The following is a 17,868-nucleotide window of genomic DNA, read 5'->3' as shown; positions in this document are numbered from 1 at the left end:
AAACAATGTGCAAAAATTTTACATCAAGTTTTAGCCTACCAAATAATTAAATAACTGAGGGTTATTATTTTTTGAGACAGTAAAAATCAAAATATTTCATAAACATGAAATTATCTATTTTCTCCGATAGCATGAAAATGTTAACTATAACTTTTCACAGATGCAGCAACAAGTTGAAGATAAATACTGTATGTGAACGTGCACAATTTCTGGTATGCAAAATGAGAAGCTTTCAGTAGTCATAGTTCTTAAAAAGCCTTTTTTAAATTTGCAGAAATATTTATTTGATTGTTCAAATTATTGCATCAAATGTGTGCTCCTTCAATCAGCTATTTCACAGAATTCCATAACTTTTGATCATATATTCTTGGTAACAATTCAGCTTTTTCCTTATACACCACCCCTGGAACACTGGTTCTCAAACTATATTGTCTGCAGCCCATTTAGGCAAGGCTGAATAACCTCATCCACCATTCCTAATGTAACTGTTTTCATTCGCCACTGCAAAAAACAACTCAATAATGTATTGGCATGGATACAGGTTTGATTAGTACTCAGGAAGCAGAGAATATGGATACATGGAGCACACATGGAGCCACAAGGGACCAGAGTTGTAGCTTCTACAGTTTACAAGTTATGTTAAAGGGCAGACTGAACAGACACAAAAGTGCACCTTAGTTGCTGATGATATAAAGATAGGTAGGGAATACAGGAAAAAATAAAAAATAGCAAGAGAAATAATTCACTGATGAGAGGAGAACAGAACCAAAATTGAGAAAAAAAAAAGGGGGACACGCAAGAAATGTACTGCAATAACAACATATGACTTTAATATGCATATAGATTGAAACAAATTGGCAGAAGTAGCCTGGAGGGGTTCATTAACTGTTCTAAAGAAACACTCCTGAATACAATGGGTTATGGAACCAAACAGGGAACAGGCCATTTTATATTTTTAAGTGGGTAATAAAACAGAATGAAGGATCCTCTGGGGACCAATAATTATAAAAACAATGAATTAATTTCACAATTCAATTTGAGGGTGAAAAACTGAATTACATATCAATGAGGATAACAGATACATGGAATGGTATCACAGAAGAGAAAGGATTGTTGAGCATGATTGAGTAGATGGGACATTGGTTTCATGAAGAAAACCAGTGATGGCAGTTCAAAAAGTAGTGACTGAACATAGAACACTTTAGATGACTAACATATAATGAAAAAGACCATTACGGTTCCAATCGTTTGGACAGCAGCTCATCTTACTGTCATTCATACATCCTCCAGACATTCTTTTTATTTCTTTATTGATCCCATCACCATTCATTTTGGCCCTATACCATCAGCTCTTTTGCCAAACAATATCTCCAGTTTTCTGTCCTGCCATAACCTTCCTTTTTGTCCTTCTGCACCCCTCCCTTATTTCACTTTTTTTTCACAGATTACTCCCCCCCCTAACATTTCTGTGCCAGTGGAAAGGTCAGTGTCTGAAAATACAAATGCTGCCAAACCTTCAGAATATTTCCATCATTTGTGTGTTTTTAGTTCAGATTATCAGATCTGCCTTATTTGCCTCTTGCATTCCATGGCAGGTTGTTTATTATCTCTCCATGAGGAATTCTTTTTTGTACAGATGGCATTGATACGTATTCAAAGGTTCTGCTAAGAGTTTTTCATTTATCCCGCAGGTATTGGCTCCTATTCCTGCAATGCCACAATGTTAAAAATTCTAATCTTAGTTTATAAACACCATCTGGTATTTCTCTACCTCAAACCTCTTTCCTTAACTTCAGATCTCAGTGTCCCTGACATGATGCATATTCTCAATTTTAATCACTCAACCGCCCTGTCCAGTGGGGGCAGGACCTCAAGAGGGGTCCTATGCTCTCAGGCACAATAGCCATTGTGGGAATTTTGACAGAGTTTTAAGGGCTGTCTCGTGTTTTAAGAGATCTCTCCCTAATTCTGACTGAAGGGATGCCACAACATCCAAGGCTTGAAGTGGGATAATAATTGGGAAATGTTTGGCCTTGACACCAACATCAGGTTTGCCCTTCTTAAACCTCTCCCTCTCTAACCTCTTCAATATTCTTTTTGAAGGCTACTTTAAGCATGGCACAATGGTTAGCACTGCTGCCTCACAACACCATGATTCCGGGTTCGATTCCAGCCTCGGTTGACTGTCTATGTGAAGTTTGCACATTCTCCCAGTGTCTGCGTGGCTTTCCGCCAGGTGCCCCAGTTTCCTCCCATAGTCCAAATTAGGCAGCAGATTGGGCATGTTAAATTGCCCTGTAGCATCCAGGGACATGTAGGCCAGGTGGATTAGCCATGGCAAGCGTAGAGTTATGGGAATATGGTGGGGTTATGTGTCTCAGAGGGAGGCTCTTAGGACAGTTGGTGCAGATACAATAGGCCAAACGACTTATTTCTGCACGGTAGGGATTCTATGATTTTTGATCAAACTCACTTGTTAGAACAGCTGTTGATAAAGCTAAGTTTGCAAAGTTGTTTGAAGTGCCACAGGAAGTAAACATATTATACAAATACAAGCTTCTATTTGAACATTGACTCAAATTTCTCCACAACTGCATGTTGTTCTGAGTGCTTATGTTCAATGTTTTTCTTCTTCTCATTCCCTACCCCTCAAATAGTGAGTTGGTGATGGATGGGAATAATGTGACTATCTCTAAAGTGTTATTCCTGTCTTAATGTATTAAATAGTCTATTCCAAGCCCATAACCTCCACCACCTAGGACAGGAGCAGCTGATTCATGGGAACTCCACCACCATCTGGTCAATAGATATAAAGAATACATTCTGCATGTGGCAATTTACAACCCCAGGGGTATTCCAAAGGATTTCACAGTTAGCAATATACTTTGAAAGTTTTGGCAGTGTTATTAATACAAACAAATGTAAGCTGCAGAGCAGCAATGCACCACACATTAGCAATAAAAACAAAAAAGTACTGGAAAAGTTCAGGTCTGGCAGCACCTGTGCAGAAAAACTTAATTAAATGTTTTGAGTCTGACATAACTCTACTTCATAACAGTTCTGCAGTTCTGAAGATGATTTGTGTTGAATTCTAAACATTATCTAATGTTCATTTCTTTCTCCGTAGGTGCTGCCAGGCCATATAGGGTTCTCTAACACTTTGTTTTTATTTTTGAACTCCAGCATGGAATTCACTGCTACAGAAGGGTGTGGAGGTTAAGTCATTCAGTATATAAGACAGAGATAGATAGGTTCTTGATGTCAACGGGATCAAGGGTTATGGGGAGAAAGAGGGAGAACTGGTTTGAGAAACATATCAGCCATGTGTAAGTAGCAGATCAGACCAGTTTTGGTCTCCAAATTTGAGGAAGGACATTCTGGCTATTGAGGGAGTGCAGCGTAGGTTCACGAGGTCAATTCCTGGAATGGCGGGACAATCATATGTTGAAAGATTGGAGTGACTGGGCTTGTATACACTGGCGTTTAGAAGGATGAAAGGGGATCTGATTGAGGCATATAAGATAATTAAAGGATTGGACACTCTGGAGGCAGGAAGCATGTTTCCGCTGATGGGGGGAGTCCAGAACCAGAGGACGCAGTTTAAAAATAAGGGGTAGGCCATTTAGAACAGAGTTGAGAAACTTCTTCACGCAGAGAGTGGTGGATATATGGAATGCTCTGCCCCAGAAGGCAGTGGAGGCCACGTCTCTGGATACTTTCAAGAAAGAGATGGATAGAGCTCTTAACGATAGTGGAATCAAGGGTTATGGGGATAAGACAGGAACAGGATACTGATTGTGAATGATCAGCCATGATCATAACGAATGGTGGTGCTGGCTCAAGAGGCCGATTGGCCTACTCCTGCACCTATTGTCTACAGTCAATAGATGGGCTGAGTAGCCTAATTTTGGCTGCTATGCTTTGTGGTCATCCACAGTGTTTTAGTTTCAGTCTGCACAAAGCAATTCAGTCAACAACCTGTGAATATCTTGGTGTTAACAAAGTGTGAAGCTGGATGAACACAGCAGGCCAAGCAGCATCTCAGGAGCACAAAACCTGACATTTCAGGCCTAGGCCTTTCATCAGAGAGGGGGATGGGGAGAGGATTCTGAAATAAATAGGGAGAGAAGGGGAGGTAGACCAAAGATGGATAGAGGGGAAGATAGGTGGAGAGGACAGTATAGGTGGGGAGGGGATAGGTCAGTCCGGGGAGGACGGACAGGTCAAGGAGGCAGGATGAGGTTGGTAGGTGGGAAATGGAGGTGTGGTTTGAAGTGCGAGGAGGGGATAGGTGAGAGGAAGAACAGGTTAGGGAGGCGGGGACGTGCTGGGCTGGTTTTGTGATGCAGTGGGGGGAGGGGACGAGCTGGGCTAGTTTTGGGATGCAGTGGGGGGGGGAGGGGAGGAGGATTTTCAAGCTTGTGAAGTCCACATTGATACCATTGGGCTGCAGGGTTCCCAAGCGGAATATGAGTTGCTGCTCCTGCAACCTTCGGGTGGCATCACTGTGGCACTGCAGGAGGCCCTTGATGGGCATGTCGTCTAAGGAATGGGAGGGGTAGTTAAAATGGTTCCTGACTGGGAGGTGCAGTTGTTTATTGCGAACCGAGCGAGGTGTTCTGCAAAGCGGTCCCCAAGCCTCCGCTTGGTTTCCCCAATGTAGAGGCAGCCACAACGGGTACAGTGGATACAGTATACTACATTGGCAGATGTGCAGGTGAACATCTGCTTAATATGGAAAGTCATCTTGGGGCCTGGGATGGGGGTGAGGGAGGAGGTGTGGGGGCAAGTGTAGCACTTCCTGCGGTTGCAGGGCCTTGTCACGGAGAGAGTGGTCTCTCCGGAAGGCAGACAAGAGTGAGGATGGAAAAATGTCTTGGGTGGTGGGGTCAGATTGTAGATGGCCGAAGTGTCGGAGGATGATGCATTATATCCAGAGGTTGGTGGGGTGGTATGTGAGGATGAGGTGGATTCTCTTAGGGCGGTTATTGCCGGGGTGGGGGGCAGCGTGTGAGGGATGTGTTGCGGGAAATGGGCTCTCGGCCACTGTAGGGGGGAAGTTGCGGTCCTTGAAGAACGCAGACATCTGGGATGTGTGGGAGTTGAATGCCTCATCCTGGGAGCAGATGCGAAGGAATTGGGAATAGGGGATGGAATTTTTGCAGGGGAGGTGGGTGGAAGGAGGTGTATTCTAGGTAGCTATCTTCTCCTCTATCCATCTTTGGTCCACCTTCCCCTATCCCCCTATTTATTTCAGAACCCTCTCCCCATCCCCCTTTCTGATGAAGGGTCTCTGGCCCGAAACGTCAGCTTTTGTGCTCCTGAGATGCTGCTTGGCCTGCTGTGTTCATCCAGCTTCACACTTTGTTATCTTGGAATCTCTAGCCTCTGCAGTTCCCATTATCTCGGATCACAATATCTTGGTGTTAGTGGGAGGATTAACTGTTGGGCACATATGGCCAATCGGAATCGTTCAGATATTCTTGCCCAGATTTGAAATAAGTGTATTTATTTAAACACATCATCCATCTCTTAAATGTAATCTTAGACAAATGCAAACTCCCAAGTACTGTAAAATTCTCAGTCCAAAAATTACACTCAAGTCATGAATCTGAGTCCTCAAGTTTCACATCAGAGACAACTGTTAAATGCATATTATCTCCCAAACAATCAAAGCAAAACAACTAAACAAAAAACTAACTGTGCAAACATGTAATCAGACCCAAGAAACCCTATCTTTCTAACGGATTGAATTTAAATTAGTACATAGTATCGTCAAACCAAAATCATGTTAGAAATCACACGGCTCACCAAGTACACAACAGAAACTGGAGAAACTCAGCAGGACTGGTAGCATCTGTGAACAGAAAACAAGGTTCTAAAGAAGGGTCACTGAACTCAAAACATTAGCTCTTTTCTTCCACAGGAAATACCAGACCCACTGAGTTTGTCCAGCAATTCCTGGTTGATTCAGCTTTCCTGGTTACTCCAAACAAATGTCAGCAACGATTCTCAGCACTTCTTACTTTGGAAGCCTTTCCAGATTTCATCTTAACTGTTGACTCCCGATTGCACCCGAAAGGCATCTTCAAGCCAGTTTATACGCCAACGATGAGAAGATATTCGACCAAATCAAGGAGTCTCCCGAACGATATCTGACAACAACATGATTCCACCGCTCTCTTCTGGCTTCGTTAAACTGCCAACAAAATTCTTGTGAGTGATGCTTTAAACAACTTCAATTCAAGACACACACCAACTTTTTCGTATTTGATTTAGTAGATAAATGATCAAATCAGCACTGCGACAGAGAAACATCCACTTCAAACTGTAACGGCAACTTCACCTTTTACTGACACTTCCAGTTGACTGCGCCGCCTCAGCGGAATTTCCGGCTGAAACAAAAGAATTGATTGGCTGTGCTATTGGATCGGCCCACTCCCGGATGGAGGCGCGCTGTGTGAGTGGTGAATGTTGCTGTCAGTCACTGGTACCGCGCCCAATCAGCTGGCAGGGGCATTTCGAAGGCAGGGCGGTTGGTGGCGCGGGCCCGGCTGTTAAATTGCCGCTGCCCGGGAGGATTCGCGGGGAAGGAGTGTTTTGTCTCCCTGCTCAGTCTACATCAACGGGTACTGCTGACATACGGTGGACTAAGCGAGTGGGGGCACTCACGGTACATACTTCGAAATAACCTATCATTGTGCACCATGCTTTAAGCTGTGAGAAGTCTAGCTTTATGTAGGTAAGCGCTCGATCCAAGTGCATAGTGTATTTGGTCTCGTCCGAAAATGTGGGTGCAGCTCAAGGGCTTGACCCCCGTTTTTTAAAAAACGCTTTTCTAATCAGCCTGTTTAGAGATGTTAGGCCAAGGTGTCCGTTTGCCATCCGAACTGGATGTTGCCAGAATTTCCTATTTGTCCAAAACAGCTCAGCAATTCTGCATACATGAAATGTTACCTTCTCCTCATCAGACCCTTGAGCTAGCTACCTGTAGCCTGCCACTTTCTGATGAAGGGTCTAGGCCCGAAACGTCAGCTTTTGTGCTCCTAAAATGCTGCTTGGTCTGCTGTGTTCATCTAGCTCCACACTTTGTTATCTTGGATTCTCCAACACCTGCAGTTCCCATTATCTCTGACTTTAACACACCAACCTGTTCACTGGCCAACATCTCTGTCTCTGCCTTGTTGCAGTGTTACAGTGAACCTCAATGCCAGCTGGAAGAACAACACCGTTTTCTGCTTGGGGACCCTGCAGCCCTTTGGACTCAATATTGAGTTCAATAATTTTAGGGCCTAAACTCTCCCATGTCCCAGCCCCTTACCCCATATGCCAGGCCTTGTTATTATATAGCCTGCCATTACACACTGCCTATTGTTAGACACTAACAGTCCCCATTAACAACTATTCACCCTCCCAGCCAGATCATTATAAGTTCCTTTGTCTGCCCAACTGTTCTTTTCTCTCTTTAGGCTCTATCCTATTATTTACTCCCTACTCTATCCCTCTCCCTATTTTCTGCATATAAACTGATGTTTTCCCAGCTAATATCAGTTCTGAGGAAGGGTCACTGCACCCAAAACATTAATTCTGATTTTTTTTTTCTTCACGGATGCTGCCAGAGCTGCTGAGCTTTTCTGGCAACTTCTGTTTTTGGTCCTGATTTACAGCATCCACAGTTCTTTCGGTTTTTATCTCGTATCAGCCCACACCTGATCAGCTAAATATTCTACCTGCCATGTAAGTTGAAAATGATTCTGGAATATGGTGAGTGCTTTCTATACCTTAGCAACCACATCTCCCAAAAGATCACCATAGTTTTTCTAAACAACCTGTTTGGAGATATTATTACACACTCTGAAGCAGATGAGACTTAAACCTGGGCCTCCTGGTTCCACTGTGCCACAAGAGTGCCCCCAAAATTCATCATCAAAAAGAGATCGCAGATCAGCTGCCTCAGCTGAGCCTTATACCAGCTATAGCAGTACATTTCTGATAACAATGATCTCTGCTAGTCACTGTGGCTAATGAGAAGAAAATGCAGCAAACTTCCAAGGGTGCAAAGGTAATCATTGAGAGGCTGCCAGCAAAAAGTGGCAAGAAGAGGAGAAATTCCAGGAAGGAAAGTTTCTACATCTGCTTTTGTAATTAATTTGGCTCAATGTGATTAAACAGCAGAAAGACAATATATTTAAGCCAGTTTTGCTTATATCCCAAGTGCTTTACAGAGACTTCCAGGGCCAGGTTTTCATCTCCTAACAGCAGTACAAATTAGGTTGTAAAATATGAAACTTATCTTTTACTGGAGGAACAACTTTCCTCAGCCTTCCCAAACTCATATCTGTTTTGTGTGGCCTTTTCATGGTTGGGTGCTAAACATGGTGCACCTCTTTCAAGATTGGGGTCTGTACTGTGAAAACCAGAAAATAATTGTGTTTGCACCCATTCATAACATTTGTATGGTGGTGTGGATTTTAAAAGCCCTGAGGGAAATTGTGGCCACTGGGAAAAGGAAACATTCTGATGTATGAATGTGAAATGTTTAGAAACCTTCACACATCACCATTATATGCTATATGATAATGCTGATGTCTTTTTAATGCAGTGACTTATCAAAGGTGCCTGTTCCTGCAAAGGTGAGTTGACTCTTACTTTGGCCACCATTATGCTGTCTTATTGGATAACAGTATTTTTTCCACAGGAAGTGCAATCATATAGGAAATATGTGGAACCAAAATGCTATGTCAACTTGTGCTGCAATTTGGTGGTTTTGGCAGTTTTTTTTAAATAAAGGCTTTTGAAAATTCAAAAATCTCTGGTACACCACAGTACCATTAGATAGGAATCTCCATTAATAGATAGGTAGTTTGTTTTAAAATAGAAATGGGATACCACTGTCTTTTATCAGCTGAAGTAAATGTAGCTGGAGGCTGTTATTATAACAGCTGTAGCTATTACGAATGCTAAACAACTTTGGAAGCATGGCTTTTGAGGACCATCTATAGTGGGGGAGATAATAAAATGTGAGGCTGGACGAACACAGCAGGCCAAGCAGCATCTCAGGAGCACAAAAGCTGACATTTCGGGCCTAGACCCTTCATCAGAGAGGGGGATGGGGGGAGGGAACTGGAATAAATAGGGAGAGAGGGGGAGGCGGACCGAAGATGGAGAGTAAAGAAGATAGGTGGAGAGAGTGTAGGTGGGGAGGTAGGGAGGGGATAGGTCAGTCCAGGGAAGACGGACAGGTCAAGGAGGTGGGATGAGGTTAGTAGGTTGCGGGGGGTGCGGCTTGGGGTGGGAGGAAGGGATGGGTGAGAGGAAGAACCGGTTAGGGAGGCAGAGACAGGTTGGACTGGTTTTGGGATGCAGTGGGTGGGGGGGAAGAGCTGGGCTGGTTGTGTGGTGCAGTGGGGGGAGGGGACGAACTGGGCTGGTTGAGGGATGCAGTAGGGGAAGGGGAGATTTTGAAACTGGTGAAGTCCACATTGATACCATTGGGCTGCAGGGTTCCCAGGCGGAATATGAGTTGCTGTTCCTGCAACCTTCGGGTGGCATCATTGTGGCAGTGCAGGAGGCCCATGATGGACATGTCATCAAGAGAATGGGAGGGGGAGTGGAAATGGTTTGCGACTGGGAGGTGCAGTTGTTTTTTGCGAACTGAGCGGAGGTGTTCTGCAAAGCGGTCCCCAAGCCTCCGCTTGGTTTCCCCAATGTAGAGGAAGCCGCACCGGGTACAGTGGATGCAGTATACCACATTGGCAGATGTGCAGGTGAACCTCTGCTTGATGTGGAATGTCATCTTGGGGCCTGGGATGGGGGTGAGGGAGGAGGTGTGGGGACAAGTGTAGCATTTCCTGCGGTTGCAGGGGAAGGTGCCGGGTGTGGTGGGGTTGGAGGGCAGTGTGGAGCGAACAAGGGAGTCACGGAGAGAGTGGTCTCTCCGGAAAGCAGACAGGGGAGGGGATGGAAAAATGTCTTGGGTGGTGGGGTCGGATTGTAAATGGCGGAAGTGTCGGAGGATAATGCGTTGTATCCGGAGGTTGGTAGGGTGGTGTGTGAGAACGAGGGGGATCCTCTTGGGGCGGTTGTGGCGGGGGCGGGGTGTGAGGGATGTGTCGCGGGAGACGCGGTCAAGGGCGTTCTCGATCACCGTGGGGGGAAAGTTGCGGTCCTTAAAGAACTTGGACATCTGGGATGTGCGGGAGTGGAATGTCTTGTCGTGGGAGCAGATGCGGCGGAGGCGGAGGAATTGGGAATAGGGGATGGAATTTTTGCACGAGGGTGGGTGGGAGGAGGTGTATTCTAGGTAGCTGTGGCAGTCGGTGGGCTTGAAATGGACATCAGTTACAAGCTGGTTGCCTGAGTTGGTTTCTAAAACAGTGTGATGCCAACAATGTGGATTCAATCCCCACATCTGCTGAAGTTACCATGAAGGATTCTTCTTCTCAACCTCTTCACATTGCCTGAGGTGTGCTGGCCCTTAGGTTAAATCACCACCAGTGATCTCTCTCTCATGAGAGAGCAGCCCTATGCCTTGGTAAGACTGTGGAGACTTGACTTGATAGTACATGTTAGGATGCATCACTACAGAGGATACCAGGGGCCAGAAAGATGCCATGATGTAGCATGGAGGATCTGAGAATGAATGCAGTGAAATGGATATTAGTTAGCAATGAGGGGTCATAGAGATGATAAAGGTGATATAGATCTGGCATGGCTCACTTGAAGTAACATGGGTGACCTGTGGGAGGATGGGGTGCCATTTGGGTTAGGCAGGGGCATGTTTAGGAAGCCATTAAACAATGTTGGCAGCTGTGTTTCTTTATTGGGAAATCAAGGTAGACCTTCTACTTGGCTGGCCTCTGAACCCACATTTCTCATAAATGCCACTGAATCACAAATTTGTTACGGTGCAGAACATTGTTTGGCCCAACTATCTGAAACGGTTGGTAAAATGAGCATTATAATGCAATTTTCCTGCCTTTTCCCCATAATTCTGAATATTGTTTTCATTTAAATGGTTATCTAATGCCCCCTTTAATGTCTCAGATTAACCTGCCCCCACCATGCTTCCAAGTAGCGTAAAGAAGTTTTTCTCCAGCTACATGTGCTTCTTTTGCAAATTAATTTAGATCTGTGCTATCTCATTCTCCATCCTTTCATGGCAGGGAATAGTTTCTTCCTATCTCCTCTGTCTGGTACCCTCATAATTTTCAATACTACTATCAAATCTCCTGTTAGCCTTCTTCTCTCTGAGGAAAACAGTCCCAATTTCTTCAGTTTATCCTCAAAACTGAAGTTTCTCATCCCTGGAACCATTTTTTGTAAAGCTCATCATCACTCTCTCCAATGTATTCACATCATTTCTAAAGTGTGACACCCAGAAGTGTGCACAATACTTCAGACGAGGTCTAACCAGTATCCTCTAGAAGTTGAGTATTACCTCCTTGTTCCTGATCTCTCTTGCTCTATTAATAAAGCATAGGATGCTGTGACTAACTGCTCATGAACTGCTGTACCTGTCCTTTCACTGTTTTTACTTATGCATTTTGTACATCCATGAGTTCCTGCTCCTGTACTCACTTCAAGGTATTTTGTCTTGTATTGTATCTCCATGTTGTTTTATCAAAAATATATCATCACCTCATACTTTTTTGTATTTTCAGCCACCTATCTGCCCATTCCACTGACTTGTTAATTTTGTTAATGAGTTTACATTGTCTTCCATCATCTGCAAACTTGGAATTTCGATCCCCAACCCCTACCCCCTGCCCATAGAATGATCAGGATTGTAGTATCTGTAGTATGGTACTGTATTGAACATATTTTGGACGTCCATGTACACCACATCAGCAGCATTACCTTCAGCAAGTTGCAGTTACCTCTTTTCAAAATCTCTGACAAATTGCTTAAACATAATTTTCGTCTAAGAAAACCATGCTGGCTCTTCCAAATGAACCCAGATTTTGACATGTGACTATTAGTTCTATCCCACATAATTATTTCTAGACAACTCCCCACCATTAAAGTTAAGTTGACTGGTCTGTAATTGCTGGGCTTATCCTTATAAACATTTTTGAACAATGGTACTACATTTGCAATTCTCCAGCCCTCTGGAAACACCCCTGAGTCTAGGGAAGACTGAATGATCATGGTTAGTGCCCCTTTAAATTTCACCATCCCTTAATGTGAAAATTCTCCTTTTGGTCAGTAAGCAGCACTCTTCCTCCTTTTATATTACAGGTAGTTCTCCGATAACGTGATCATTATGTTCTTGTGTGACCTCGTGCTACAGAAAATAGTGCTATTGAAAATTGCCATAAAAATTCATATTAAAGGGAAGTCACTGTAGAAAAATCGCTATACCTGTACAGCAGAAAGTGCATTAACCAAACACAATCCACTATTCATCAATTGCATTATAACCAATTTACGTTAATAAAACATGCGTTTTAACAGAACTACCTGTATTTTTTTTTTACAGTTTGTCTGCCTGTCACAAATGTTGGGATGACCTGTCATGTTAGCTCCCAGTCTTTTTCTATAATTCACCACCCTGCTGAAACTTCCATATTCAACTTGGTTCTTCGTGTTATTTTTTACCTGATACCTCTCATAAGCACATTTAATTCATTGAATCTTAGTGTTTTACAGCACAGAAAGAGGCTCTTCAACTCATTGTGTCTGTGACAGTTATCAAACACCTATCTGCCTGATCCTATTTTTTTGGCAATTAGCGGTAGAAAGACTTGTGATGTGAGATCGACTGAAGAAAGGCTGGAGAAAGCAGAGTGTTCTACGAGACAGTCTGTGTGAACTTGGAGAGATTAAGTTTTTTAGTTTATTGTTGTTTTATTAATTGGGTTTATATAAGTGGGGCTTTTGGCTATTTGAACAGTATTCAGTAGAATTTAGACCAGTTAGGAAGTAGGCAGTGGTCTAGGGTGGAATTGTACAGCTTGTTATTAATTCTGCTAATGTGTTCATTGTTAGTGTTAAATAAATAAATCGTTTCTCGTTGTTTATAAAGTGGATTAGGGATATTATTTCTCTTAATCACTCTTCTAACAGATTACAAGGAGAATGGTGAGCTTCTGTGGGATACTGAGGGGTAAATATTAGAAGTGAACTTCTACTCCCGTCGTAACAGATTGGGGTTTGTGTTTTGGTTTAATTATCAAAGGGGTTCAGCGATTTTCCCCCTCTGTAACAGAAGAGGGGAAAGCTTTAAAAGGGTCGAGGGGCAACTTTTTCACAGAGGGTGGTGTGTATATGAAATGAGCTGCCAGAGGAAGTGGTAGAGGCGAATACAATTTCAACATTTAAAAGATATTTGGACAAGTGCATGGATAGGAAAGTTATAGTGGGATCTGGCCAAACACAACCAAATGCTCAATTTAGAAAACCAGGTCGACATAGATGAGTTGAGCCAAAGGATTGCTTTCATGCTGACACTATTCAGATTTCCGTAAAGGGAAGTTTAAAATCATAAATGGGTTATGTCAAGCCACTAAAGAGAAATTGTTTCCAATGGCTGAAGATTTGTTGACCAGAGGAAAATGATTTAAAGGTTTTGACAAATGAATCGCAGCTAAGGTATGAAGAAAATCTTTTTGACACTGAATGGTTAGGATTGAGATGCATAGGTTGTTACTGAGGCGGAAATAGATTTAATAATAGCCTTTGAAAGATAAATGAATAAGCACTTTAAGAGGAAAAGCATTGCAGAGATAAGGAAAAGAGATGCACAGTGCTACTTATTGGATTGCTCTTCAAAGGCCGGCACAGATCCAAAGAACCCACCTTCCCGTATGCCATTCTGTGCTGTGATTCCATGATTAACCTGTTGAATTCAATATAATGATATAGGTTTGAATTAAAATAATTTCCATATTTATTTAAGAATTCAATGGCCAGGGCATAACTAAATTCCCCCAATTAAATCCTGTGAAAGAAACTGCTTTACATTGTACAGCAGAAACCTTTTTGCAAGTATATTAGTTCTTAACTAATTCCACTAAAATGCAGTAAAAGCCCTCAGACACACAAATCTAGGTCATTTCAACATCACCTAGAAATGATAATGCAATATTGTAGTCCATTATAAATACTTCGAGTCATTTTGATGACCATGCACGTTCCACGCAGCAGCAAAGAATGATAAGTAAACCAAACATCAGCAGTACAAATTACAAAGGTGAAACAAATTTTGATATTTCACAAGGTGGACAATAAAACTCAAATTTAGATGACGGTTTAGTATGACCAATTGATTTTTCAAATCTTGAAAATCTATCATTATCTGCAGTTCAGGATAACTTTAATGGATGCATTATAAAGCACCGTGAATCTTTACTGATCAATGGGTCCAGGCTTTAGTCTAAAACATAAACAAAAAGGTGCAACAAATCTATTCACATCACATTATGGAAGGGCTTCATCTGAGCAGACTGTACTGAGGAGTGACTAACTGCAACCTATTTTTAAAATCAATAAAATAAGTCACATCTGGCATAAGTCAGTTGCCTCTACTCGAGAAAAGTTACATAATTGTGACAAAATAAGCAATTTATTTCTTGAACATTTTTTATTCTTTCTTGATAGTCACAGAACTAATGCTTAGTGTCATTTTCTGTAAGCTTTGGAAAATAACATGGCTTTGAGCCAAAAATATTAATATACATTTAAGGTCCAATTCCTTTCAAACAGAAATTTGTTTAGAAACTTAATGACTGTTTGATGTGGTTATGAGTGTCAATCTGTCAAGTAGTGATCTTACCAGCAAAACAAAGTGAATTGGCACACATGAATATAACAGACAATCTATGAAAAGTTATTACCCTAGGGAAAAATAAGAAATATGATTTTCTAATGCTGTTTGTTTTTGTAATCTTCAAGGGATCTTGTATATATCTTTGCATCATTTTCTGCCAGCTCACCAGCCGGGGAGTCTGAGGCCAACAGACAGAAGAACTTGGCTCTGGCTCCCTGCTAGCATTTGTCAAATGATAATGTATATTAAGAAATAGTACAATCAAAGTGCTGGTTATTTTAATATTTTGAGAAGGATGGCTTCTAATTATTGGCAATACACTGTTTGTATTGAGAACTGTTTATGCATTCATTAATGCCAAATAAATGTCTCTATTGATTTGTACTCTGAGACTCAACCTGTTATATTCATGCATCTATGAAGATGGGGTCATGCAACAGCACATGATATATTCCATTAAACTGAATGGTGCTAGAAAGGGTTATTTACATTGTAGTGGAGTTTCACAACACGTAGAGACTGGACAAGTAAAGGTAATTAAGTGGAGTGGACACTCACGCATGGAATAAATCTATTGCAAAAATTCAAAAAATGCAGCACCCAGATCAATCTTGGTATAATCTCCTGAGGCAAAACTCTCTTGCTTCCTGCTTAACCCAAAAGTGAATTGAATGCAATTCCATAGTAAAAATATTTGTGCCTGACTTCAATTTTTCAGTATTTATTATAACTTTATAAATTTTACTTAATCTTTAAACAACTTTATTCATCCTTCCCTTCAAACCCTCCCATTTCCAGCTAATCATCCAAACAAAAAGTTACCTTATAAAGAGGTGGAGTGTTTGAATTTTTAAGATGAAATTTTTGTGCCAAAATTCATGGGTGTTTATATTCATGGGTCTGTTGTATCCACCAGATGCATTTCAAATGCCTTGGTTAGATTCATTGCCACTAGTTCACTCTGTTGTAAGTAGTCTAAGTTACTGATATTAAGTGGGGAAGGATGTTCACGTAAAATCTTTGGCAGAAGTGAGACTTAGTCTTGTTGAACAGAATAGGTTTCCTACATAAATATAATGCAATTAGCAATTATGTACTGAGTTGCATGGTAGTCTCATGTGAGATCTCAGGTTGGGCTTAAGATATGTGGCATGGTGGTTCAGTGGTTAGCACTGCTGTCTCACAGCACCAGGGACCTGGGTTTGATTCCACCCTTGTGGAGATTGCACATTCTCCACATGTCTGTGTCGGTTTCCTCCAGGTGCTCTAGTTTCCTCCCACAGTCCAAAGATGTGCAAGCTAGATGGCTTGGTCATGTTAAATTGCCCATAGTGTTCAGGAATGTGTAGATTAGAAGGATGGGTCTGGGTGGGATGCGCTGAGGGTTGGCGTGGACATGTTAGGCTGTAGGTCCTGTTTCCACGCTGTTGGGATTCTATGATGAATACATATTTAGCTACATGGAAATTAGTATGAAAAATAACAACCAAAATGGTTGCTAAATGGTTTCTTAACATTTGAAAGATAAACTTTATGTTATGATATGAGTTAACCCTTTCAGGTGCTGGATGTCTTATACAACAATGGGGTCAGCAGTTGCATAGGTAATGCTTTGTGGAGCTGACATGCATGCTCGATTTACTGCCAGATGAGATCCAAGAAAGATCACTGTGGTAGCATAAAGTGAAAACACAATGCTAAAGAATTTATATTTCATATCTAACACATTTATTTTATAACATTACAAATTTTATGTACATTTCACCTATTTTCTTATTTTCATGTATAAATATTTTAAAATTTTATCACTTAGTTTTCATTACTTTTCTTACATTTAACATGAAACTGAATCAATAATGTCTCCAAGATAATACTTTGAAATTTTTGACCTTTTCTGAAAAACTTAAAGTCAACCTTTTACATTATGTATGTGAAAATTACACTTAACACTGTTCTAATGTGCACCTACTTGGTGTCAAATAATCTACCCTCCTAAACCTGATGTAATTTAAAACACTACTGCTCTTTTTTAACAGGCACCCAGTCCTCATTCCTTATCTGTGTTGTGCTCGCTGACCCACGTTGGCAATTAGTCAAGCGATTTCTTGATTTTACAATTCTCATCCTTATTTTCAAATGCCTCCTTGGGGTCTCCTGTACCTAACTTTGTGATTTCCACAAATCCTCAACCATCACCTGTGCACCCCAATTTTACTGGTTCTACCTGAGGTGATTGTGTCTAATAGTTGCTCGTGCCTTCTTACAGTGTCCATATGAAGAACCTTGGGATGATTTATTATTTTAAAGGCACTATTTAAATATACGTTGCTGTTGGTGAGATAATACTTGAGATGTGAGCGTTTCTGGCAAGGCCAGCTTTTATTGGCCATTCCCGAGTGCCCTTAAAAAGATGATGGTGAGTTTTATTCTTAAACAGCACAGTCTGTGGTATAGGTACACCACAGTACCGTTAGATAGGAAGCCTTAGGTTTTTGGCTTAGTGACAGTAAAGGAACAGTAATATAATTCCAGACAGGAGACCAGATGACTTAGAGACCGCATTAAGGTGGTGGTATTTCCCTACCTCAACTGTTCTTGTCATGCCTGGCAGTAGAGCTGCTATTGAAGGAGTCTTGATGAGTTTTAGACAAATACATACAGTTGGCATTGTGCATCAGATGAGAGAGTGAATGTTTAAAGTTTATAGATGAGCTGCCAATTAAGTTAAATTCTTTGTCCTCAGTGTTGTCCAGCTTGCTTGTAATTGGAGCTGTCTTCTTCCTCCTGAATTGTACCTTGTAGATGGTGAACATGCCATAGAGACTGAGTAGTTGAGACCACTGAAATAACTTTGTGGAGACAAAGTCATGTCTTCACACTGAGAACACTTTATTATATTGTCTGACAATGCCACCGTATTAAATGGGATAGATTCAGAACTAATAAAGCAGCTCAAAATTGAACATCCAGCAAGAGAAGCAGAAATGCATTTCACCACAAACTATAATCCATGCATAGTCTGGCATATTCTTACTGTAACGTTAAAATTTAGTCTGGGAATTGTTGCGAAGTTGGTTTAGTACTTGTGGATTTGAAGG

General features: G+C 41.7%; 1 protein-coding gene and 1 long non-coding RNA gene across 3 annotated transcripts in view; one reads left to right on the top strand and one right to left on the bottom strand.

The window, feature by feature from the left end:
* The window catches only part of ccdc14 (coiled-coil domain containing 14), a 44,839-nt gene extending 38,474 nt beyond the window's left edge, over positions 1 to 6,365 (bottom strand). Inside the window, exons 1-2 of one of the 2 annotated variants that reach the window (XM_048533816.2) lie at positions 6,347 to 6,365; positions 6,027 to 6,199 (exon numbers count right to left, since the gene is read on the bottom strand). In XM_048533816.2, the coding sequence (XP_048389773.1) occupies positions 6,027 to 6,086 (60 nt within the window). In that variant the 5' untranslated portion in view covers positions 6,087 to 6,199; positions 6,347 to 6,365. Of the gene's footprint in view, positions 1 to 6,026 lie in introns of both variants that reach the window. The other variant, XM_048533817.2, reaches the window with a different exon arrangement.
* Positions 6,366 to 6,579: 214 nt separating this feature from the next.
* On the top strand, positions 6,580 to 15,061 carry LOC132209849 (uncharacterized). Its single transcript, XR_009445992.1, has 3 exons — positions 6,580 to 6,742; positions 8,603 to 8,633; positions 14,896 to 15,061. It is a non-coding gene; the product is annotated as an uncharacterized LOC132209849 (long non-coding RNA).
* Positions 15,062 to 17,868: the final 2,807 nt, after the last annotated feature.

The sequence above is a fragment of the Stegostoma tigrinum genome, chromosome 7 (genome assembly GCF_030684315.1).
Source record: "Stegostoma tigrinum isolate sSteTig4 chromosome 7, sSteTig4.hap1, whole genome shotgun sequence".
Classification (NCBI taxonomy): Eukaryota; Metazoa; Chordata; class Chondrichthyes; order Orectolobiformes; family Stegostomatidae; genus Stegostoma; species Stegostoma tigrinum.
Note: the sequence above shows the minus strand (reverse complement) of the source record. Positions and strands in the feature narration are given on the sequence as shown.